The sequence below is a fragment of the Suhomyces tanzawaensis genome (assembly GCF_001661415.1).
Source record: "Suhomyces tanzawaensis NRRL Y-17324 unplaced genomic scaffold CANTAscaffold_5, whole genome shotgun sequence".
Lineage (NCBI taxonomy): Eukaryota > Fungi > Ascomycota > Pichiomycetes > Serinales > Debaryomycetaceae > Suhomyces > Suhomyces tanzawaensis.
In genome coordinates, this window is record NW_017963640.1 from 1287476 (window position 1) to 1309774 (window position 22299).

Sequence of the window (22299 nt, forward strand, 5' to 3'; positions counted from 1 at the left end):
TGCTAGAAAACAGACCCTAGAACATGTAGCCCTGTGAACCGCAAGATAGAGGATGAACAACTCAAGGAAAGAGGTCGAATAATTGGCATTGTAGCCGTGGAGCAAAACGAATAATTAATGTTATTGAATTCACGAAATGCTCCGAAACGGATAGTTTACCAATCTATCGTTTCTCCAAATATTCTTCAAACTAATAAAATCCGTTTCAGGTTGAACAGAGAAATAATGAATGCCGATAATAAATTGGTAGAGAGTCCATCTGAGAACCTCAATATTTGGCTTGCCGATCCTGTCAACAAACTTAGCACTTCCTGCCTCTGAGAACGCCTACAAGTGACAACCATCTAAGCCCTTGGCTGATTTTCTATAAAGTATATAGTTACCAACCCTCTATCTATCCTAACAACTGCAAAATAATATACAATAACAAGATGCAATTATAATAATACCTATGTGAACTGCCGAATTGAATCGAAAACGAAATGCAAGGACATTCTGCATGGATTTTCACGAGACTCCATCCAGTTCCTTCTGCGTGTGAGAAATCCTCACAATTTATGTGGCTCTAGCCTTTTTACTGGTCACCTCATCCTCACTGGTGGAGTCGTCGCTGAATCTCTTCTTGATGATGTTTCTAATGAATTTGCCATCATCGATAAACTTGTAGTTTGCAAAGTCTCCGTTTTGGAAAGTTTTCTCCACTTTCAAACAGTTTTTGAGTGATTGGACCTCGGATTTTAGGACGACCTGGGCATAAATCCTTCTGGTTTCATCCTGAGACTTCTGGCCGATGTTTTCTCCATACTCTTCGAATGGCTCGCTGGCTACCTCAGGGTACTGAGCGAGTCTTTGTGCTATGATCTGTTCAAAGTTGGCCAAGAAAACCTTTGTCAATCTCTTGGATTCGATCAACTGATAAGTTTTCTTGAAAACTCTGCTTACCAACTGGAATTTGGGCTCGTAGGCCAACAACTCCATGGAGTTGATACGGTGGATCGACGAGATGATGGTCAAGATCTGGATCAAAAAGATGAGCTCCAAAATGACCTCACTGGTGGTGAAACAGTCGTAGGAGTCCAACACAATTTCTACCATTTCCGATTCCTCCTGCTCGATCTCCACTACCTTGTTCAAGATGGAGAAGATCTCCTGTACCGAGTCGACGCTCAATCCACTTTGCTGGACGAAGAAGTCCCTGATGATGCCGAGAGGAATCTCTCCGAAGTCATACTTGGAACCATTGGGCTCGATGTAGCCGTACCGTCTTAAAATCTCACTGTTGGGGTGGTCCGAATAGATGTTGTACACCTGGTCGCCCTTGCGGATGGGCTTAATGCTCTTCATCACCAAGTTGTCCTCGGTGTACATCAAGCTTGCATTGTGCAAGTTGGTGTTGGCGTTCAAGGTGTCAGCCAACGGGATCATGGACTTGAAGTAGCCGTCATTGAGGAGGTGAGCGTCGTCGTAGCTGGCGTCGTCGTCCTGGGCGTCGTGGTTCTTCTTGACCTGCTTGGCCTTTTTGGAGCTTGCGTCCTTGGAGTTGTCGTTTTTGGGCTTTTTGTTGTTTTCTTCATCCTCTTCCTCATCTTCATCCTCCTCATCCTCACTTTCCTCCTCAGAGTCGAAATCGGGTCTGTCCACATCGAACGAATACGACATGATGATTGAGGCCACGCGGTGGTAGTCCTCCAAAGTCACCAGCTGCAACAGCGCCAAGCCGAGGTCTTGGACCACGACGGTGGGGAACAACTTGGCGTACATGGCCTCCGAGATGTCCTTTCCGATTCTGTCCAAGATCAACGACGGCTCCAAGTGCTTCAAGTCTTTTTCGGACCAGAACATCAACTGGTTGAACGTGTAGTTGTCGGAGTCGAGGATAGGCAACATGCAGAAGTACTGGTGCCATGGCGAGTCCTGTTTCTTGACCTGGATTTCGTAGAGCAAGGTGATGATCAACGACTCCCATTGGTTCAACGCAAAGAGCTTGGGACGGAGCTCGGGATGGTCAGTGACGAGCGACGAGTTGTCGACGTTGAGCATGGCACTGCGAGGAATCGTGAACAACACTTCGTCGTCTTTGATGTCTTGGGTGGCCACCAAACCACGGCCCTGATTCTGGGCACGGAGGTCGGCAATTTCCACCTTGGGCGAAACAGAGACGTTGTGCTCGGCCAACCACTGAATGAACGCTTTCGTAGTGGTTTCGAAGGGCATTGCACTGGTAGATGTGGAGGTGGAGAGCTGGAAATGTTAGAGATGATTCTTCGCACAGCTGGTGTGTGCCAAACTGCAACTTTCTATCAGAAAAGCAATACGGCGGACCGGAAAATTTTTCAGATTAGTCCAGGGTTGCTGGGCTGGCACGGAACGGAACACCACACAGGGTGGTGGTGGCACGCGCCAGGCCTTGGGCAGGTGGGTATGTCCTGTTGGCGGCTTCGGGATCATAGATCTGCCATGGTCCGGAGTGGCTGCGCACCGCGATGTGGCTAGTGGGCTGGGAGCGATAGTGTTCCTTGCGTGAGGCAGCAGCTCGTTAAGCACCGGCAAAAACAGTATCCTTGCGGCCCGGAAACCGCTCGAGGGCCAGACACGCGTCGGTAAACGGGGCAGATTACGAGACACAACAACCCCAGCTGTGTAGATAGTGAGACGGATTTCGGGCTTGGTGAAATAGACGAGGCGTTGGCGTACAGACCAAGACTAGTCTGGTGGGGAGTGGCTCGGGGCAGCCGCGGATTGTAGGACCCTTGCGGCTGGTGAACTGGTGCCAGAGATCGGTGCTACGTCGTTCTGGTGGGGGGATATGTTGATTACTACATCAAACCGTTGTCTGTCATGTCATGTCATACTCGCGTCAGAGTGACAGGAAACTGTCACCCCGCAGAAGGCACATGGCCCCAGTAAAGCAACTATCGGGGGGTCGCTGAAACTCGCTCGTAACGTCCCGCAACAAATCGCAATTGTCGTGTGAATGGCTGCAATTACAGTCCTTATTTGGCAATCACAGGACCGTCTACTCCACCACACGAACAAACACCTTGGATGGTACCCTCGTGTTGATCGGGTCCGACAACCGGCGTGCCCGCACGAAGTCGTCGTCGCTAGTGGCCACGGCTAGCAAGTCGTCTTGCAAGGCGATTTTCGCAACACTCTCGGAGAACTTGGGGTACATCTTGATTCGTTTCCTCTTATTGCAGTCCCACACGCACACGGCACCGTCTCCTCCCGATGTGTAGAGCGTGCCGTCCTGGGCCAACGCAAGTGAGTTTACGGGATACACCTCGTCGACTCCGTCGATCTTGTTGTGAGAACGGTGGCATTTGAACGTGAACCGTTTCGCTGCCTGTGTCTCCGGAGACAGGTCGTAGCACTCCAACGACACTCTTCCGTCAACCGTGCTGACAACAAAGCCCTGGTTGTCAGGAAGGCACTTCAAATCCTTGATTTGGTATTTGAGGCCAAGCTCCCTGCGTTCGTATGGCTTGGTTAGGTTGCGAAGATCGTAAAGCTCGATGTGGTTGGTGCTCAATCCCACCGTGAGTACATCTCTGGACGAGTCCATGGTGAAGATCTTGGCGGGTCTGGCAGCACCGACGCCTGCGTCGCTGCCCACGCGAGTTCTCGACACTTCCTGGTGCTGCCGTATGTCCAACACCCGGAAGGTTCCGTTAAAGGAGGAGGCAATGAGGGCGTTTTCGTCGCTCTCAACACGGCATATCTTGTTTATACCGTTGCTGATATCGGAGTCGGGTCCCAGGGGGCCAGGGGTATATATTGGGTGTAGCTTCATGTTCTCTTGGTCTATCTGGTTGATGGTCCCATCCAAACAGCCTACAAAGGCGCTTCCTCCAGTGAAAACCAGACTCAAAGGAGTCTCAGAGCTCTCAAGCACTGCCTGGAGGTCCACCTTGCCTGCTTTGGCGCAAGAGACGTCATAAAGAAGCACTTTGTTGTCCCAGGACGTCACTATGAGCTGGTGAGTAGGGGCCACTTTGAGATCCGAAACGATGTCAAGGGCGTGTGGCGAGGGGAGCTCGATAAACTGACTCATGATAGGTCAAGGAGATATACCACCAATGTGCGTAAGTGTGGATAATTGGTGATTGGGCGTGGAATGGAGTGGTGAGTTTGAGGAGATGATGCGGAGTTGATGGGATGATGGGGCGTGCGCTAACCAACTAAAGACAAGGTTGGGTTACAGTTAGAGGAAGATACCTACACGAAGTAGAAAGGAAGAGGCAGTTGATGGCACTGCTGGAAGTGCTTGTGTGCTATAATGTGGACGTCTCAAGGGCGGTTTTCATGTATGCTTTGAAGCAGCAGTAGGATGCGGTTGTGCGCAAGTGAATTTTCTACCCCAGATTTGGATGACTGGAGGAGGGGAGGATAGGTCAGTAGGGCTGGGATGATTAATGGATATTTGGAGTCCCCCTGACAGTAATACAATTCTAGTTAGCGGAATATCTCGCTTCTCATTTAGGGTGGAATGTAATTGGAATTAGTGGGATTATGTACTTCTAGATTTGATACAATTCTGGAATTTATCCTCTATGCGATTAAAATGTGCTTAGAATTGCTTGACTTTATTCTCTACTAGAGTGTAATTAGATTTGGACGATCAATTACTTTATTAGAATTTAATACATTAATATTTGGAAATTAATCCTCTCTAGAGCGTGATGCGATTATTTACTGGCATGTATCGCCTAGATCTAATATAATCCACAATGATTTATCATATCTGCTAGGCTGTGATTTAATCCAATAATTTATTGGTTTTTATCATTCTACGAGAGTTAAAATGATGCAATTACCTGGGATAAATATTAATTTATTTATCTGGTATTTTTCGTCTAGACTGGAATATCATAATTGCCAGGTAATTTATCCTCTTCGTGTAATGTGAATAGAATTACTGAATTTATCCATCTTCTGTAATTAAATGTATAATTATTTCGCCCTTTCGTAACTGTTTAATTGCTGTTATTTGTCCCACTAAGGGATTGTAATTTCCCTACTTAACAATTTTCTGATTACCTGATATTTACCCTCAAGTGCTTCATTTTCTTTAACCGACACAATTATCCATTCTCCCATTAATTGGACCTTCCTATCCGTCTCGAGGCCGGCTCGATGCGTCGGTTGGCGATTTTCAACTTGACAATCTCTCCTGGGTCCTGGTCTGGCTCTACCCAGGCGAAGTTCTCGCCGTGGGTCAACCAGAATTCCAAGAATCGCAATTCCTCATCGAGCTCGTTCAACACCATCTTCTTCTTGTGCAACTGGACCTTGAAGTACACCTGCAACTGGTCCATCTCGGGGTCCTTGCCATCGTCCAGCGACGGCATCTCGAGGATGTACTCGTTGTGGTCAAACATGTTCATGTTGGACTCTTTTCGGACCTCGCTGTGATGGAAATTCCGCACGTTGACCTCGTTGTGCTCCTCGTAGTGGGTGATGATTCGGTTCACAGCAACAAGCTCCTCCTGGTGCACGAATTTGTACCATAGAGAGTTGTAGGACCTCCATCGGATGCGTGATAGGTGGGTGGTCAAGTTAGACCTGAGAAGCCCGTAGTAAACTGTACCCCATAAGCCGTAGTTGACAAGAGCCCACGCCCAAAAGGGGAACAACGGCAAGAGACAGGCTTCGATGGCACTCAACCCTGTGGTAGTCAACACCAACGCCGCTAGCGACGTCACAAGCTGGTTTCTTCGCACTTCCTGGAACCTCTTCGATCCCACAGTACGATCCACCAACACAAACAGGTTATAGTAGTTCTTCTGGTCGAGTAGGGTTCCGAGAACCGTGTGGAATACCGAGGTGTCGTTTCTGGATGAGGCTTGCCCCATGCTGGTCTCGCAGAGTCCCACGAGATGCTGGAAATTGGAGGGCTGGGGTCGACAGGTGACGTATTCTTTGATCAACGAGTCGGAGGATGTGAAGAGGAGACGATTGGCAGGCGATGTCAAGAACTTCCACAAGGTGTGCTCAATCTGAGCCCCTCCAGCAGTCTTGAGGCCTAGCATCTCCGATGTCAAGACACTAGTGCTGGAGGCATGGGTCTTTGGCTTGCGCTGGAGGGTCCTGCTGGCTCGTATACAGTCTACGAGGAGCGTATGGGGGCTGATGGAAGCGGGGGGCCTTGTGTTGATACGGTTGAGGAGGGTCTCGTAGTTGAGTGGGGCCCGGGAATAGTACGACACCAGACGGGTATGGCAATAAGAGAGATGGAAAGCTGCATTGGCTGATGCATTCGATGGCATGGCTCCGGTAAGCCCGATAGTGGGACGGAGAACGCACGGAGATGAGCAGCAGTGTCGTAGTACGGGCATGGCGGGGGTTTTGGCGGGGTTTTGGTGTAGGGCCTGGTGATGACAGTGATGGATTTGGCGATGGGATTATCTGCAGGACGGTGAAGAGATGGGGTGGAGTGAAGAAGTACGGATGTTTGGGCAGGCGTTCTGGGACGGGAAACGGCTACACGGGTGGGGAGCCACCACTACAGGGCCCCGCCACGCTGGAAAGCGCCTGATGGGCCCAGACGACAAAGCTTATCGTCCTCGTCCTCGTCTAAACACGTGACAATACACACGTGACCTAATCACCCTTCCCGTTTCGGCCAAACATAAACATCCTTCCACGATAAATCACCATTTCTCCTCGAGTCTTTTCCCCAACAATGCCTCCCAATCCTCCAGAAGAGCCCTCCTACGGCTACGACCAGCACACCATTCTCCCCTCGCCCACACCCTCGGCGTCCTCGAGTGGTGCCTCTCAAAACGCCCCCAATCCCCATCGCCATGGTCCCTTCAGAGACCACGAAGCTGCCGCTCGAAACACCTCACAATTCTCCCACAATTCACACCACTCAGATGGCCAGGCGTCTCGCAAGTCCATAGCCTCGGACTTCAAGGGATTCCAGCCACCTCCAGCTCCAAAAGTCCGCGATGCCATGGGCAACAGAGAGTCGTATATCTCGCTGTTTTCCGATTATTCGGCGAGAATTGACAACGTCGATGATATGGGAGCCCAGCCACAGCATGTCAAGCTCGTTGACGACTCTCGCAGCGTTCCTCGCCACCAAATAGCCATAGATATGTCAGATTTGACTTCAGAAGCTTCCTCTGTAAACTATGGCAAGCTTCCCACAATCGTCACCACGGCCCAGAAGGGTAGTCCAGAGGCCAAGGTTCTGCCAGACTACTCCTACGACACCAACATCGAGGCAGCAGTCCCCCAAAGATCGCCCAGAAGACCCAAATCCGAAATTATCTCCCTGGGCCAGACACAGGCATTGCACAAGGCCCTCGAGAGCACCAAGAAGGCCAAACATAGGAAGCACAAGTCTGTGGCTTTGAGCGATGATTTGGACGATTTGATGAAAACTGCCAGCAATTTGGAGTCTTTAGAAGGTGAGGACTTCTACACGGACGACGTCTCAAGTGGGAACAATGACCCCAGGGACCCAGCAGAGGCAGTCAAGGCAGCTACAGCCTCTCCAGAAGACTCGGTTATCACTATCGTGAAGGCCAGAGAGGGCAAAAACTTGCCTCCAAGACCCTCGTTTGAGCACTTGAGAAGAGCCCGCGAAGTTAGCAACGCCCTTCAGGAAAAGGACTTGTACGAATCGGGAATCAAGGAGCCACACGAAGCACAGAAACCTGTCGAACCTGGGCCCGTTGAAGGTCGAAGCAGGCTGTTTGGTCTGGTCGACCCAATCATAGGCTATAAGGGCCCGGGTGTGGACCCGTACCTGGGCCCAGGAATCCAAAAGGACTTCAGCTACAAGGGCTTGACGTTCTCTGACGAAAGTGTCAATCCTGTGACAAAGGTCCAAGAGAAAATCGGCAAAGAATTTCCCAAGAAAAAACTTGAGGACGATATCCCCCATACCACAGAGCCAGTCATTGCCAGCAGTTCCCCCAATCCCGCTGAAACCGGTAACAGGGACTACGAGCCTATTCCAGCGGCTGTGGAAACCTCGTCAATTTCTTCCAAGCTTTCCAGCGATTCACATCTTCCAGACCAATCCGCTGACGCAACCTATGCACAAGACTTCAATCCCACACCCTCACAGACACCCAACCCAAACGAACGTCACAATTCTACCTCTTCTTTCTACCCAGATAGCAGAAAATATTCCGCTGCCAGCAGCTACCACGTCAAAAACACTACTGGGCCTGCAACCATTGGTGTCGATCCAAAAACCACAAACGATGAGGACGAATACTACGACATAGGCGAGCCTGTTATTGTGCACAACCCAGCCAGAGTCAGATCGGTCAAAGATAGCACCACTAGACTCCCAACCCACAAGAGAACCAAGAGCAAAAGCAAAAAGGTTCGGGGTTCTCGGGCATCTCGTGAGCTCAGACCCTTCAGCTACAGCACCTTGATCAGCTTGTTGGAGAGCATGAACGGAACCATCATAGGAGAAGAGTTCAGCCACTTGAACTTGCCCGTCAAGGAGAAGCAGTTGATCGAGAAAATCGTGGATTCGTTGTCGAGATTGACCCTGGACATGGTCATCGACGAGAACAGGTACGAGGTGGGCATCCAGAGATTGGAGAAGGCTTTGAGGGTGTTAGAAGGGTTCATGTAGTCGGGTTTTTCAGTTCACTCCAATAATTTTCCAATTTTCGCAGCCAAAATGCAGCAACTTTATCTTCGCTACATACATGCGGAGTTCACCATTGCCAGGCATTCATCGGTCTAGCGTTGTAACATAGTGATTGTACAGTGGGCGTGACTACACTAGCGATAATGATACATTAATATAATACATTGTAGTATGGATTTTTGGCGCAACATGCCGTGTGCCGCTACCTAAGTGACACCAAGCACTTAAGAATTGGCTCAGCTTGAATTGTTGCACTCTATTCAGCTTTCGCGTACACCAAGAAGCACTTCGAGATTTTGACCATCACCTCCTCTACTAATTCCACATTGACCAAAAAGTCATAGTTCAATTTGATCAATGAAGGAGTCAGTGCCTCAGCATCAGAGGGATTGGAACTGGTGGATGACGGAGTTTGGACCTGAGCCTGCGATGCCTTGATTTTTCTCTGGCACTCAACATCAACCTCGTTGATGGCCTTGAAAATCAACTCGAAGAGTCCTTTGTACTTCAAGTTCTTAGAATTCAAGTTGTCCTTCAATGAAATCTTGACTATATTCGTATTTCCCTTCTCGAACTTATTGTTCTTAAATGTCAACGTTATAACAAACTTGTCATTTTGAGTCTTCTTGGAACCAGAAGCACTCAAATAATTGATATAGAACATATACTGGATCTGATTGAGTGAGGGCAACTTCACATCAAAGTTCAATTTTGGCATTTTATGAACCCCTATCAATGGCATCGTCTCTGAATGATTGAATAACGTATGTATACTTTGGATAGACTTGAAAATCGGATTAAATTCCTTGAAGTACTTAATAATTCCAACAATTGGGTCTGTCCCAGCGTCCTTCTTGGTGGCCAAGCTTGCGTGATCTTTCAAGTATCTGTTCATGTAGATCAAAATAAGGTTGAGTTCATTCTGCTTAGGTTTTATATGTTCAGTCGATTCACCCTGTTCTTCTTGCTTAACCTCTTCGGCGTCTTTGTCAGATTTGATGAATTCATGTGCAGCTAATGTTATGGAATCCGTGGACTTTTCTGGTAGCTTAATCACTAAGTCTTCAATATTATCATCAACTTTAATGGTGATGTCGTTAATTGAGTTGGTTAGCACTCTAATATTATTCTTATTCAACTGGTCCAAAATCTTAATAAGCTCATTGAGTTTGTTCAAGTTGTTGAAGATCAAATCAAGTAGATTTTTGGAGGATGAAGAGGTGTCAGAAAATTCTAAAATATCCTCACTTTTTCCATTGCCCCCCATTCTGCTTGTAAGATTAATTAAATCGTTAATCTCAAAAATCTTCTTGGACTCGTCAATTTTAATTAGCTTGTCTTCAGAATTTTTGATGGCAAGATTCCTCAAGTTTCCAAATAACTTTAATTTCATCTGAGTTTGCTGGTTCACATTAATCAAACTGATCTTCAAGAAAAGACTAGTAGAAGAATTGTACACGGGAAGAAGGTGATCATTGTACAACAATAAGATGGATTCATAGGAAATTGGTGAAGGAGGTGTGGGATCATTAGGGCTTGCTTCCTTGTCCTCTATATGACCATCACTATCCTTCTCGTCTTTAATCTCTGTCACGGAATCATTACCATTCAATTCTTCCTTAACCTTGATGGTCTCATGATTTTCATCTTCTGGTACTTCAAGATTGAACTTCTTTAAAACTTGATCAATCTTCTCCACCTTTAAGTGCTTGATGTTTCTTAGTTGTAACTCCTCCAAAATCATGTGATCAATAATCATATTCGAGCACAATTTAGATAAGCTTGAGAAAAATCTGAAATCCAACATGATTGGCTCGTCATCATCTCCATCCTTCAACAAGAGTTTCTGTATCCATTGAACTTTCCAATCTCCGTTTATAGATTTAATTCTAGAAACCCACCAATGCGTACTATTTGTAATTCCATTTGTCAAGTTAATCAAATACCAAGATGATGGCCAGTTTTTGCGACGGTAAAACTGGATCTTAGTCAGATTGGTCGATATGTTGTTTATATAGCTGAGCAACTTGCCTGTCTCATATTCATTTAATTTGATGATACTGTTGTTAATCCATTCGGTGGTAATAAGGCGGTTGTGGATCTCCTTGGTATAAGTTTCGAGTCTTAGCTGTACTAAACTCTCAACCACATTGTTGATTAAGTCCAGTTCGCTCAAGAAAAATTTGTTTTGAATCTTTAAAGGAATAGAATTGATTCTCTTTGTGAATTGATTCTGGATCGGGGTTGGGTCTATAAAGTAAAAGTAACCGGTGGCTGGATTAATAGCGAAAATGGTTGTTTTTTTTGGGGACAATTTTATGAGCAATTGAAGTGGTGAAATATATGAGATTTGATCTTCTTGGGTTGTCGAGGACTTAGAAACCCGAGAAGTAAATTGATTATAGATGCTGGATATTAAGCCTTCTGAATGCTTATTAATTATGGTGTTGAGAATCAATTCAACGCTCAAGTCTGATTCTTCCTCGCCAGAACCTTCTTCTTCATCGGCTGAGTCTGAGGGGAGCGACTCCTTGAATATGTCCACTATACCATGATCAAGGACGTAACCTCCGTTCTTGAACCATCTGAAGTTTAAGTTGTAGGATCTGTCGATACCAATTTCGATGAACGATTTCCAGTTTCTCGATAAATAATGGCCACACCAATAGTTGATGATAATTAAGGACTTACCGTTTTGATAGTTGAATTGGATACTGCTTTTCCACTTTGAGTTGGACACCAAGTCCTTCAATTGTTTGGCGATTAAGTATAATTTGAACGAAATGGAGTACTTATGAAGTAAGTCGTACAACCCATTCAATCCTTGGTTCAATAGTATCGTGTTGACGGTCTTTTCCAACTTTTCGTGCGAGTTTTGGGGTAGTCTAGTTGTGATTTTGTTATGTCTATGAGTTATGAGCGAGGTTTCGGGATTGATACCAAACAAGAACTTGAAGTCCACAAAGTAAAACGGCGACTTGTAATAGTCCTCGTTGGTTTCGATCACGAGGTCGTTGGCGACCGTGATGGCCACCTGAAATTCACTCAGGACCGAAAATATGATCCGCCCGTCCTTGATCTCGTACTCCTTCAAGAATCTGTCCGGGATGTCGGTGAGTGCCATTCTGGTCATCAATATGAGATTCAAGTCCTGTAGCACCTCCAAGGTCTTCTCCGGTGTCACCTTGGGCACCTTTAAGAAATTGTACGACGGGAGTTGCGGACGTCCCTTGAGAAGGACCTCCAAACTGGTGATCAAGTCCGAGTTGGGAAGCTTTGCTCCCGAGAAGCTGTTCAACGCGTTCAACTGGAAGCTCAACTGTTCGAAGTGGAATTCTTGCATGCGGAACCAGTTGAGAAGATCGATGAATTTGGACACGTCTTTGGAGTTACTGGCCCACTTGACAAGCGTGTACATCTTGATGAAGTCCTGTCTGAGCGAGATGATCAACTTCAAGAACGTCTTCTTTCGACTGGAGTCGGACTCCGAGTGCTTGGTGCTGGAGAGGTTTTCTATGAGGGTTGTGATCTGCTTGTACGCTTCCTGAGTGTAAAACTTGAGGATGTTGGACAACGGAAGGATGTTGTTGGTGATGTGGGGGATGTCGGCTGGAAGCTTGCCGCCAGTATGGGTGCCATTTTTGATGGTGTCGGTCATTGGAGAGCTATGGCTGTGGAGGTTTCAGACAGTGAGTGGTTGGGGATGTTCTGGACCGTTGCACGGGGCTGGTAGAGGCTGGAAGGATGCCGCCAAACGGTGGTGGTGTTTGTGGTAATCCTGGCGGGTATGGAACAGCTACCGGCAGCGGAATGGATACTCGTGGGGCTAATGAGGGCAAGCAAAAGTCCAGATGGGGACACCAGCGGACGGATGTGATGGATAGTGGGACGGATTGGGAGACGCCCGACGGATAGATGAATAGCAGCTGGGTAAGGCCGTGGTTTTCTTTTCATTTGGCGACGGTAGTGCGAGGGTGGGGTGGACGCGCGTAGGGAGCGGTGGGCGGGATAAGTTAGTGAGAGCGTGGGGGAGGTCTAGGGGGAGAGAGGGGAGAGCTAGGGAGAACTTAGCGAGAGATTGCGAGAGGTGGGGAGATCGTGAAACTGTCTCAGAGAGTAGACACAGACACTTCGGATCGTCATAGACAGTCCACAAAGAAACACCATGGACGGTGAGCCGACTTGTCTTATGCACTGAGCTCCTCTCACCGTGCTGGCGAGTTGTTTTGCGGAGTTTTGATGGACTTTCCATCAATTATCATTATATAAGAGATAGCAAGTCGAGTGCAATTCCATGAAGCTACCCATATTTTCATGGACGCAAAACAAGTATTCTTACTTATCTGGATGGAATACGTGTCAATCAGAAGATAATTAAGCAGATGAATGAAGAACGTCTCTAGCCTCCTGACTCACACCTTCCCTGCCTCCTGAACAATCTACTTTCTATTCTATTTCTCGATAAGCTCACTTTCCAAGCCCACTAATTTTAGCAGTAAGCCACTCTTGAACTGTGCCGTGCTGCTTTTTTAGGTTTCCATTTCTGTTCACTAGCACATTCTGGTATTAACTCGATTATAATTCTGACAGTAAGCTTACTCATCGTTGGCTAGTCTGTACTAGTTCTCTACAAGTTTCCCAGCACCAATAAAGGGTCATTTGGGAATAAGTCCAGGCCATGAGATGGGCTAAAATATCCCCATTATATCTTAAAGTTAGTCCAGTGGCGCCAGAAATGTCGATAGCTGCCTCGAAAGAGCTAACACCAAATGAATTTGATTATATCCGTGGATATAGTCTGCACGTGCCGTTCCTCATTTATATGCCATCAGTTGAATTCTGGTGGAGTCTAGTCACATCCCGAGGCTGGATCGGCTGATTGGATCGAACCTGACGGTTCGCTACAAGTCGTCGAATAATACATCTGATATCTAATATAGTACAAAAATAGCGTTAAACGTAATAATGGCCGAGCCTAGATCCCGGCCATGAAGCTGGTTGGGAGACAGTTGCGGATCCACGCAAACTCCTCTTTGTGAAGCAACTGCTCCACTGTGATTCTTTTGTCTTTTCTGACCAAGAGTAAATCCACCACCTTCTTCAAATCCTGTAAGATCTGCTTGCTCTCGGTGCCAAGCTCCAGACTGGCCAAGTGCTCGTTAACCTTGAACCAGTCCCAGTCAATCATAGCGATCCGGTGAGCGGAATTCTGCTTGGAAAGCTTTCTTCTGATAACGGCAGGGCTGACCCCCGAATTTTGAAGAACAGCCAAAGGTGGAAGATCGAACGGGAGACGATCCTCCAATACCGCATAGATAAGGACTCCAATCGACCACGAGTCGGTCAATTTCCCATTGTATTTGAGCCCCATGAGCAACTCGGGGGGGATGTAGTCCTGTGATCCACATCTGGTCGAAAGGAGCTGGTCATCTCTCTTCAACTTTTTCGATAATCCAAAGTCAGTCAAATTAATCAATGACTCCTCCGTGTGTGAAGCCAACTGGAGAAGGGTTTCGTAATCGTACTTGAGCAACACATTCTCAAGCTTGATGTCCCTATGGATTATATTTCTAGAATGCAAGTAAGCCACTGCGACCACCAATTCACAAATGATTCTTCTGATGGCTATCCAGTAGTTTAGGTCTGTGGTCTGCTTGTGATCATGCAAGAGTTGGTAGAAATTTCCACCAGCACAGTAATTGAGGAAGATCAACTGGTCGGAATTCAACTGGAGGTTCCGGTATTCAGAGTTCTCGTTGCCCTCTATCGGACTGGTTTCGTAGTCCTTTTCCGGGTATATTTCCGTCTCGCTATCCAAAACCAACTCCGATTCGATCTCTTTCCTGTCTATGCTGAGGTTGATGTCGTAGTCAATTAGTTTGATGATGCAAGGATGGTCTAACTGGTGTAGAATGTTGAGTTCACGCTTGATGAACGACTTGAAGTTCGAAATTTCGTTGCCGTACTTCATTGGGATGGTGATGATTTTGATGGCCACCGATTCCACGGGGCTCCTTGCGAGAATCACGGTAGAGAAGTTGCCGGTGCCGATTTCGTCGACAAACTGGAAAGTCTGACCGAGTCTGTTAGAAACAAAGAGCTGGTTGGCGTATTTGGACAGGTGAAAAACCGCTTTTTCGGAAACGGGATGCAACAGCTTCTTGGGGGAGGTTTGGGGCGAGCCTGGGGAGGTGGTGGATGACGAGGCGGAAATGGAGGGAGGTGTGAGGGGGGAAGATGTGCCCGAGGACTTAGAGGAGCGGAACTGCACCGGATTGGACACGAACCGCTTCTTGGTATTTGTGACGCTGTTCTCGAGAAGCGAGTTCTTTCTTCCCAATGCTGGGATTGGCTTGTAGTCGGAGATGACTCTTTCAGGGCTCTGGTGGTGTCTGTGGAGATCTGGGAGGTCTTCGCGGGAATCCGACTTCAAGTGGCGGGGGCTGCGCTTGGAGAGCGACTCGATTGGCCGGAATCCCTGCTCCTGGGGTGACGGGTACACATAGTTGTAGGAGAAGGAGCCACTGGGAAGCACGGGGGTGGGGAGCTGGGTGATGCGCTCGAACGACACTTTGGACGGCGACATCTTGGTCAGCGAGAAGGTGACGGGGTCGCCCAATGCATGGAATGTGTCGCTGCTAGTGGCAGTGGTTGTGTGGGGGTGGTCGTCCTCGTGGTCGTGGTCGTTGTCGTCCTCGTCATCGCTGTTGTTGAGCACTGAATGAAGCACGTCAATCTTCAAATTTGACGGAAAACGGGCGTTGGGGAGTGCTGGTGGCTGGAAGAGGAATGGGTCGGTGGCTGCGTTGGGCTGAAGGGACGGAGGCTGGAAGAGGAACGGGTCTGACGCCGTTGCAGTCTGGAGACCAAACGGGTGGGGCGACATCGAAGGGCTGGGGGTTTCAGCGGGGGAGTGGGAGTCCTGAGGCATGGTAGAAATGATGTTTCCAGAGGAGATTGGATGTTTTTGAAGTTACAACGTTCTGAGGTTGACGTTTGAAGAGTTGGATGGTAGGACGTTTGGAGGTTGAAGTTCTGCCGTGTGGAAGTTCTGACGATGACGCTGACGTTGACTTTTGGACGTTCTCACGTTGACGTTGACGTTGACGCTGACGTTCTATGTTGGTGGTTAAAGGAGTGTGGGCTGGAGACTACGTCCAGAATGATTGTTATGATATGGCGATGACGGAAAACGGCCAGAACAGCGGCAGTTTGGCGTGGCAGGGTGTGGTGGGGGCGTGGGGACGCTGGAGGGGCAACAAGACCTGATTTGGGGCCTGGTGGAGCCTTTGGAGGAGGAAGAAGAAGTGTGAATAATTGGCGAGAATCTTATCTCACAATAAGTGTCAATCAGGTGACAGGCGTGGGTGGTGGGGGAGATAGCGTGGGGAGGCGGTGGAGGATAGTTCGTGGGGGACGATGGGGAATGGTGGCACAAGTGGTGGTATTTGTAGTGGTAGAAATGGTAGAAGTTTTGGTGGTAATATTACTGGTATTAGTAGTGCTTATGCTGTTAGTCTCTATGGGGCGATAGTGTGACTGTGTTGCGCAGAGTGCAGGGACGTGACATCTGCGGAGGGCGCGGAGGCGAGCGGATAACTGGCCGCCTCGTGGGATGGACCGCGGGGTAGCGGTGCGGGTGTTTGGCCGGCAGGGCTGGTGAGAGGTCGCTGCGTGTGTACTATGGCGGTACTGGGGGTATAGTAGCCCTTGGCAGCCTCTGGCGATGTCTGGGTATCCAGAATGGTGCGTATGTTGGGCAGGTTTGGTGCTGGGGCCCACGCCAAAATGGGTTGCGGCATCCGCAGAGTTGTGCATTGTACGGCTATCTGTGCTTTGTTGGGGCACCCGAAATGCGCCGCGCTGGTGGCACCTGTCAGCGACGTCAAGAGAATCTGGGATATACGAGCACTCACGTGACGTGCTGGGCTCAGTGGGTGAGGGGGCTGATGTCCTGGGGGCGCGGCTGTAGCCCTCCGGTGCCGTCTCTGGCCCTAGGCCACTGTGATGCAAAGGACGAACACTGGCCAGCACGCACGTGACGTTGCATTAGCGCTGCCGGTTGCATTGGGCCATTGCGCGCCGCTTGCAGATGTGTCATACGCACGTCGGTCGTGCCGGGCCAGTCCCGGACTTCGTCTACTGACGAAACCAGACACAGAACTCCCAAGTAAATGCGCCGCCATTGACTGCATATCTCCATTGCACCCACTTTATGGAAAGGGTTTGTGTGAAAGTTATTCGTAATCTTTGACTCAGCGTTAATTTCGGTCCAATAATTTTTATGTTTTGTAGACTCAATTAATGGAACTGTCTTGAGATATGAACCTATGTATTTTGAGAAGCGCGGAAACTAAGGATGTTTATCCTTAAGTTGTATTTAAAAAGTTAGTATCCACTCAAGGAGGTTACTTTGATTTTACCTGGAGCTAAACAAAGTTGAAAGTCATACGTCCTTTTATTTGGGGCGTGATATTAACTGGGGCAATACTGTATTCTCTTGCCCAACCAATCTAAATATTTCTGTGTATTACTAACCAAACTAGATATTTAATCTTACCAACAAAAATAACATACCACATGTCTACTGTAACCTGACTCTTCCAATCGTCTCCACTATTTACATACACAGCTAGTAGTTACACCTTAGCTTTTCTCCTTCTTCACATCAACTACCTTGTGTCTGTATTACGTAACTGTTATTCTGGATGTATGATATGGATGTTACCTTGCTTATGGTGAAAGTTTTCCCAGCATATTCAGTGGAATGTTTCTATCTTCTTACTGCGATACTGTAACATCCATACCAACAATACTGTTTTCTTACTGCACTGCTGTTTTATTGTTTCCATACTTACAAATTTGCAGTTCCTAGTTGCCTAACTTACTTGACTATCCTCTTGTCTACGATATTTATTACTCCAACAATCCACTTTACCTCACTACAGCTACAGCTTCTACCGTGTTTCCTACGTCTTCGTCGCCTAGATTCCCATATTAACTAACCAAACTATCAGTGCTTATATTTTGTTGTTGTACTCTGCAAAACATCTACTTCTTCGTGCTTCTGAAAGCTTATACACATTTTCAAGTGCTATGCATTGCCTGACCAAAAACCAATTCCTAATCTTTTCACTCTGAATTCCATCCTACATCTTCTATACTTAATATTACAAACATAACTCTTCGCTGCAACCACCTCCTCCGGTAACTACTTTATTTCCTACCAGTAATTAAATCTTACCTTCATCACTCTTAAATATCGTAACTACACTGTGTCCAGCTCTTCAAGAAATTAAATCTTACTCCTCTTCACTCTAAGCTTCAATCCTCGAATTTTAGTTCTAGTCCCTCGTACTACTGTCCCACCCCAACAAAAAATTATTTACTATATCTTCGCTCCTTTTCTTCACCCATGGGCCCATCTTCATTTCTAGTGCTACTCTACCAGAAATTAAATCTTAATCCTCTTCACTCTAAACTTCGATCTTCATTTTTAGACCAGAAATTTACTCGCTTACTATCATGCCCAACTACATTCCTGATGGAACTGTACCTACCAGAAACAAATTACTACTTCTACTACCCTTTTTCTAGTGTCTATACTGTATTACCTAACCCAAACTATTAATAATGAATTGAACTACCTCTTTTCGAATACACACTCGGTACTCTTTTTGTTGCACCCCTCGCACTTGTTGAGCTCAAAATTGAACACACACTTGACCTTGCGCTTGCGGCACGACACACACGAGCTCTTGCGCGTGTGGCCCTCATGGGTTTCCTGCAAGGTCTTCGACAACGCCGAGGTGAGCGAGGCGATGGAGCGCTTCGTTGGAAGCTCCTCCTTCTTCTTGGTGACTTTGTGGACCTTTTTCTTGGTGGCGGCAGCCGCGTCGTCGCTGCTGTCATGCAAGGGAAGCGCGGCAGCCTGCACCAGTGCCGGCACTGGCGAGCTGGAGCCCGAGCTGGCGCTGGAGCCTGAGCTGGGCGCAAACGTGTAGCCGCCGCTGGAGCCGTACGACTTCTTGTTGTTCAACATGATGTCCTCCTTGGTGAAGCCCTTGGAGAAGCAGCATGCCAACCCCTTGACGTTGCACGACTTGCAGCTCTTGAACCGAATCAACTTACCGTTGGATACGATCACGTGCGAGTCTCCTTCTTCGCGCACCGGGTCGCCACGCACCAACTGATCGATCTGGGTCTGCGAGAACTGGCGCGGGTGCTGTCCTGGTTGGTGAGGGTCGAAGGCCTTGGCCACGATGCTGATCACCGCGTTACACTTGACCTTGCGCGACCTGCACGAGTCACACGAGGGGCCCAAGCGCTGCCTGCGCTTGGGGCTTTTGTCGTCTTTGGCTGCCAAACTGGTGTTGGACATGTTTGGAGAAGACATGGGGGTAGACGAAGCAGAGCTGCCAGATGTCCATGAAGAGGCAGTCTTGGCCCCCAGCACGGGTTCCGATGCCACAGGCCCGGTGGCGCTGGCGCTGTCGTCACGCGCCATGCTGGCGATGGTGGCGCTTAACAACCCCAAGCCGTTGATTGGAGCTGGCTGGTGGTGGGCGTCCAAATGGTGCAAGTTGTGTTCCGTGAGCTTGTGGGCCGTCGAGGAGGTGGTATAGTTGGAGAGACGTGCCAACGGAGGGAGTCTGACGGGATGGTTGTATGCGTAGTCGTTGGGATGGAGGTGTCTTATTATGGGCTCGAGAGGCGGCAACGATACCTGGTGGAGGTTGGTGTGGGCAGGCTTGTGCTGGGTCATGATGGAGTACGACAACAAGTCGTTGGACGAAGCCATCTTGAGAGTTTGGAGGGGAAGACGAGTGGATTGAACTGGGCCAGATTCAGGGCTTATATATAGTGGGGCCGGTTGGAGGAGGGGAGGTTTCTTTTTTGGTCTAATTGCAACTTTCCGTATGTGCGCGCCAGGAATCCTGGGGTAGCGGCGGTAGTCCTGATAAGAGAGGGGAGTGCTGTGGTGCAGTCCGCGGCCGGTGTGCACAGGCCACAGTGAGGCAAACTCCGAGGTAGCACGATGGGACTGGGTGGAACTCCAGGAGTCTCCAGAACACCCATACTGCCACACACCAGGGGAACTGGTGGTGCTCCAGTGGTACCCCACTTTGGCACGCCACTCTGACACACCACCCTGACACCCCACTATCTTTCATTACTCCACTGGCTACTGCCACGCGATGGGGTGACTGGCAGATCAGGCGACTTGCACCAGGCGCGGCCAGGAGGACCTCGGAACATGAGTCTTCCTGGTAGGCAGGGGCAGTCCGCGGGCTCGCAACAAGACGCTGCGGACAAACTCGGGTGGGGGCCATCGGCGTCCGATGCGCCTGGTGCACCTGGCGCACCAGGAGCTCGCGCTACATTCACACGATGCCAGCGGCCTCGGAGCCACGGCTGCCATGGAGTGGTGTCCTCCGGCCAGGATCCCCCGGCCTAGCTGGCCCCCAAACACCCCCCGCCAGCCGTTCGCTCTGAGCCCCCATCGTCTGCCCATCACCTGCCTCCTGCGCCTTTCACATGGTCACATGGCGGTGCCTGCCGCCTGGCCCAGGCCCTTCCTGCCCGAGAAGTGGCAACTCCATCTCTCCGGATGACTCGTCTGCGCCGCCCACATCTCTCGGATTTCGGAGAATTCACGGAGACACATCGGTGCGTGAGACGCATCCTCCGCTGCCCCTCCTCCGCAGCCGCCACGGCCCCAGACAAAATCTCCTCACAGACAGCTGTGAGGAGACGGAGGGGACGACACTTTCAGATGCCAGAAACGTCGGGGTGGTGACGAAAACAAGCGGAGATGGTGGAGACCACCGTGCCTCTCCGAACACCGTTGCCACCGGGGGATGGAGCCTGGCGGGGACTGGTCCGCTATGTCCGGCTGCTCGGAGTGGCAGGCGCCGGTCGTCTGACCCACCCCGGGGTCGTGGAATCCGAAGGCGCCAGCCAGACACAGAGGCGGACATGACTCCAGCGACTCAGCAGTGGTGGGGGAGTCCGAGTCCGAGTCCGAGACCCAACCGACGGGGTGCGAGGGTGCGTTGGGGGCGCACGAACGGTTCTCCTCCGGCGGCGATTCCCCTCTGCTCTCCTCCTCCTGGTAGTAAAGGTCCCCCGACCTTCCGCAAACGGCAAGTTCCCTTGTCCCGAGGAGGGGCGAAGTCGGAACCGTTGTTGAGCCGTGGTGGCATGCTCCGAGCGAGCCCGCGTCGGTTACGGTAGTGGCTAGCGAGGATCACAGGCAAAAATATGCAAAAAGAAAGCCCGATGCGGGGGTCGAACCCGCAACCTTTTGATGTCTTGCATAAGAGTCAAACGCTCTACCGATTGAGCTAACCAGGCATTTCTTGTGCATTTTTCTGCCCTGATTATTATGCAGAGTCTTGAGTTGTTAAACATCCCTACTACTAGTACGGAAAATGGCACGTGACATATTCATAGTGGGTTCATTGCAAAAGTCATCTCCACCCAGTTACCTGGCACTTAACATCTGGAGTAGTTTATTATTACTCCCCATTAGCTAGAGGACATATTGTAATACTACGGTTAGAAAATACTTGAGAAGATTACCTGGCTAACCGTTCCTCAGTACGTTTCATGATGTCTCATAGGAAACAGCCTAATACATATCCTCTGAAGACTTTGACTAGTTAATTTGCCCTTATCGTGAAAATAAGAACAAAGCAAACGAAATAACCCAGGATGTGTTCCCTTTTTAATTCTCTCCAAATCGAGTTTCTTGTCATCTCCTTGTACAGCTCCAATGAATGGGATTTAGAAGTCTAGCAAAATTCAAAAAGACTTCGACTTCAATTTGTCTCGAAAAATAGGAAAGCTGTAGCGCTAAATACATTTATCTACCCTGTTAGAGTATCTAAAAGCGTCCGAAAGAATTACGTGAGTGAGTAGAATACAATCGATGGAGCTCTGGCCAATTTTTGTCGTTGGCATCGCCGCCTCTAGGCCAAAAGCCATGGGTTTTCTTCTCGGTTTCCTGGTATCTCTTCAACGATTGACGTGCCCTTATACAATCATAGCACCTTGCTACTGGGTCTTTCTTGTTGGCACAAGCATCATAGAATCTATCTTCAAACTTCCAGGTTTCTCAGCCTTTCAAGTATCACCTTGAGCGTGCTAGAAAGATATCCGAGTGTTTTCGACTATCGTAAAAGTGACTATTGGATGGAAAACCCCATGGCATACATTACCACAAGTAAATTCTTTTGGCCTCTTCTACTATCACGCCAGGTACACTTTTTGCGCCTGGGCCTCGGAGTTGAGCCGTGGCTAATATCTCCGTGTGATCATATCTGGGCCTCGGTAAATTTGCGCTCGCCCAATTGCGAAAATCGAAATCGGACCACTATGACTTTCCAGGTTTGAAGTGCTCCGTTCCTTCCTGCCAGACACCTCTCACAAGAGGATTTCCTCGGATTTAATGCCGCTCCTTAACCAAAATCATGAGATCTGATTTTTCTTCTCTTGACAGTTTTTCTCAGAAACTGGTGATTCGGTAAAAATTTAGAATTAGAGCCCAAATGTCACCAAATTTGTAATTAACGTTTTACCCCACATAAGCCCCCAGACTCACCACCCGCCACAACACAAGTCTCACCACCCACACTGTAGTCTTGTCAACACCCTATGTCTTAATTAGC

At 48.7% G+C, this 22299-nt stretch overlaps 10 protein-coding genes and 1 non-coding gene across 11 annotated transcripts; 3 read left to right on the forward strand and 8 right to left on the reverse strand.

Annotated features, from left to right (window-relative positions):
- Nucleotides 1-462: 462 nt before the first annotated feature.
- Nucleotides 463-2214, reverse strand: RMS1 (ribosomal lysine N-methyltransferase; the record flags this gene model as incomplete). Its single annotated transcript, XM_020206151.1, has 1 exon — nt 463-2214. The coding sequence occupies one exon, from the start codon at nt 2212-2214 to the stop codon at nt 556-558; it is 1659 nt and encodes a 552-aa protein (XP_020063939.1). The 3' UTR covers nt 463-555.
- An 802-nt stretch (nt 2215-3016) lies between these two features.
- BUB3 (Bub3p) lies at nt 3017-4054 on the reverse strand (the record flags this gene model as incomplete). The annotated part of the gene is made up of 1 exon (XM_020206870.1): nt 3017-4054. The coding sequence occupies one exon, from the start codon at nt 4052-4054 to the stop codon at nt 3017-3019; it is 1038 nt and encodes a 345-aa protein (XP_020063940.1).
- A 791-nt stretch (nt 4055-4845) lies between these two features.
- CANTADRAFT_26749 (uncharacterized protein) lies at nt 4846-6449 on the reverse strand. Its single transcript, XM_020207866.1, has one exon. It carries the CDS (start codon nt 6336-6338, stop codon nt 5100-5102), a length of 1239 nt encoding a protein of 412 aa, XP_020063941.1. The 5' UTR covers nt 6339-6449; the 3' UTR covers nt 4846-5099.
- Nucleotides 6450-6639: 190 nt separating this feature from the next.
- CANTADRAFT_26751 (uncharacterized protein) lies at nt 6640-8769 on the forward strand. Its single transcript, XM_020207868.1, has one exon. The coding sequence runs from the start codon at nt 6686-6688 to the stop codon at nt 8606-8608; it is 1923 nt and encodes a 640-aa protein (XP_020063942.1). The 5' UTR covers nt 6640-6685; the 3' UTR covers nt 8609-8769.
- Nucleotides 8770-8882: 113 nt separating this feature from the next.
- Nucleotides 8883-12284, reverse strand: MED14 (Med14p; the record flags this gene model as incomplete). The annotated part of the gene is made up of 4 exons (XM_020210234.1): nt 8883-8999; nt 9084-9548; nt 9600-10196; nt 10284-12284. 4 exons carry the CDS (start codon nt 12282-12284, stop codon nt 8883-8885), a joined length of 3180 nt encoding a protein of 1059 aa, XP_020063943.1.
- A 1317-nt stretch (nt 12285-13601) lies between these two features.
- CANTADRAFT_91115 (serine/threonine protein kinase) lies at nt 13602-15212 on the reverse strand (the record flags this gene model as incomplete). Its single annotated transcript, XM_020211780.1, has 1 exon — nt 13602-15212. One exon carries the CDS (start codon nt 15210-15212, stop codon nt 13602-13604), a length of 1611 nt encoding a protein of 536 aa, XP_020063944.1.
- A 1326-nt stretch (nt 15213-16538) lies between these two features.
- On the forward strand, nt 16539-16950 carry CANTADRAFT_277999 (uncharacterized protein). The gene has a single exon (XM_020208207.1). It carries the CDS (start codon nt 16634-16636, stop codon nt 16871-16873), a length of 240 nt encoding a protein of 79 aa, XP_020063945.1. The 5' UTR covers nt 16539-16633; the 3' UTR covers nt 16874-16950.
- Nucleotides 16951-18230: 1280 nt separating this feature from the next.
- On the reverse strand, nt 18231-19230 carry CANTADRAFT_26753 (Sut1p). Its single transcript, XM_020207869.1, has one exon. The coding sequence runs from the start codon at nt 19131-19133 to the stop codon at nt 18270-18272; it is 864 nt and encodes a 287-aa protein (XP_020063946.1). The 5' UTR covers nt 19134-19230; the 3' UTR covers nt 18231-18269.
- A 197-nt stretch (nt 19231-19427) lies between these two features.
- On the reverse strand, nt 19428-19713 carry CANTADRAFT_26754 (uncharacterized protein). The gene has a single exon (XM_020207870.1). The coding sequence runs from the start codon at nt 19703-19705 to the stop codon at nt 19481-19483; it is 225 nt and encodes a 74-aa protein (XP_020063947.1). The 5' UTR covers nt 19706-19713; the 3' UTR covers nt 19428-19480.
- Nucleotides 19714-20564: 851 nt separating this feature from the next.
- On the forward strand, nt 20565-21032 carry CANTADRAFT_278194 (uncharacterized protein). Its single transcript, XM_020208208.1, has one exon. The coding sequence runs from the start codon at nt 20606-20608 to the stop codon at nt 20861-20863; it is 258 nt and encodes an 85-aa protein (XP_020063948.1). The 5' UTR covers nt 20565-20605; the 3' UTR covers nt 20864-21032.
- CANTADRAFT_t164 lies at nt 20903-20983 on the reverse strand. The gene has a single exon. It is a non-coding gene; the product is annotated as a tRNA-Lys (tRNA).
- Nucleotides 21033-22299: the final 1267 nt, after the last annotated feature.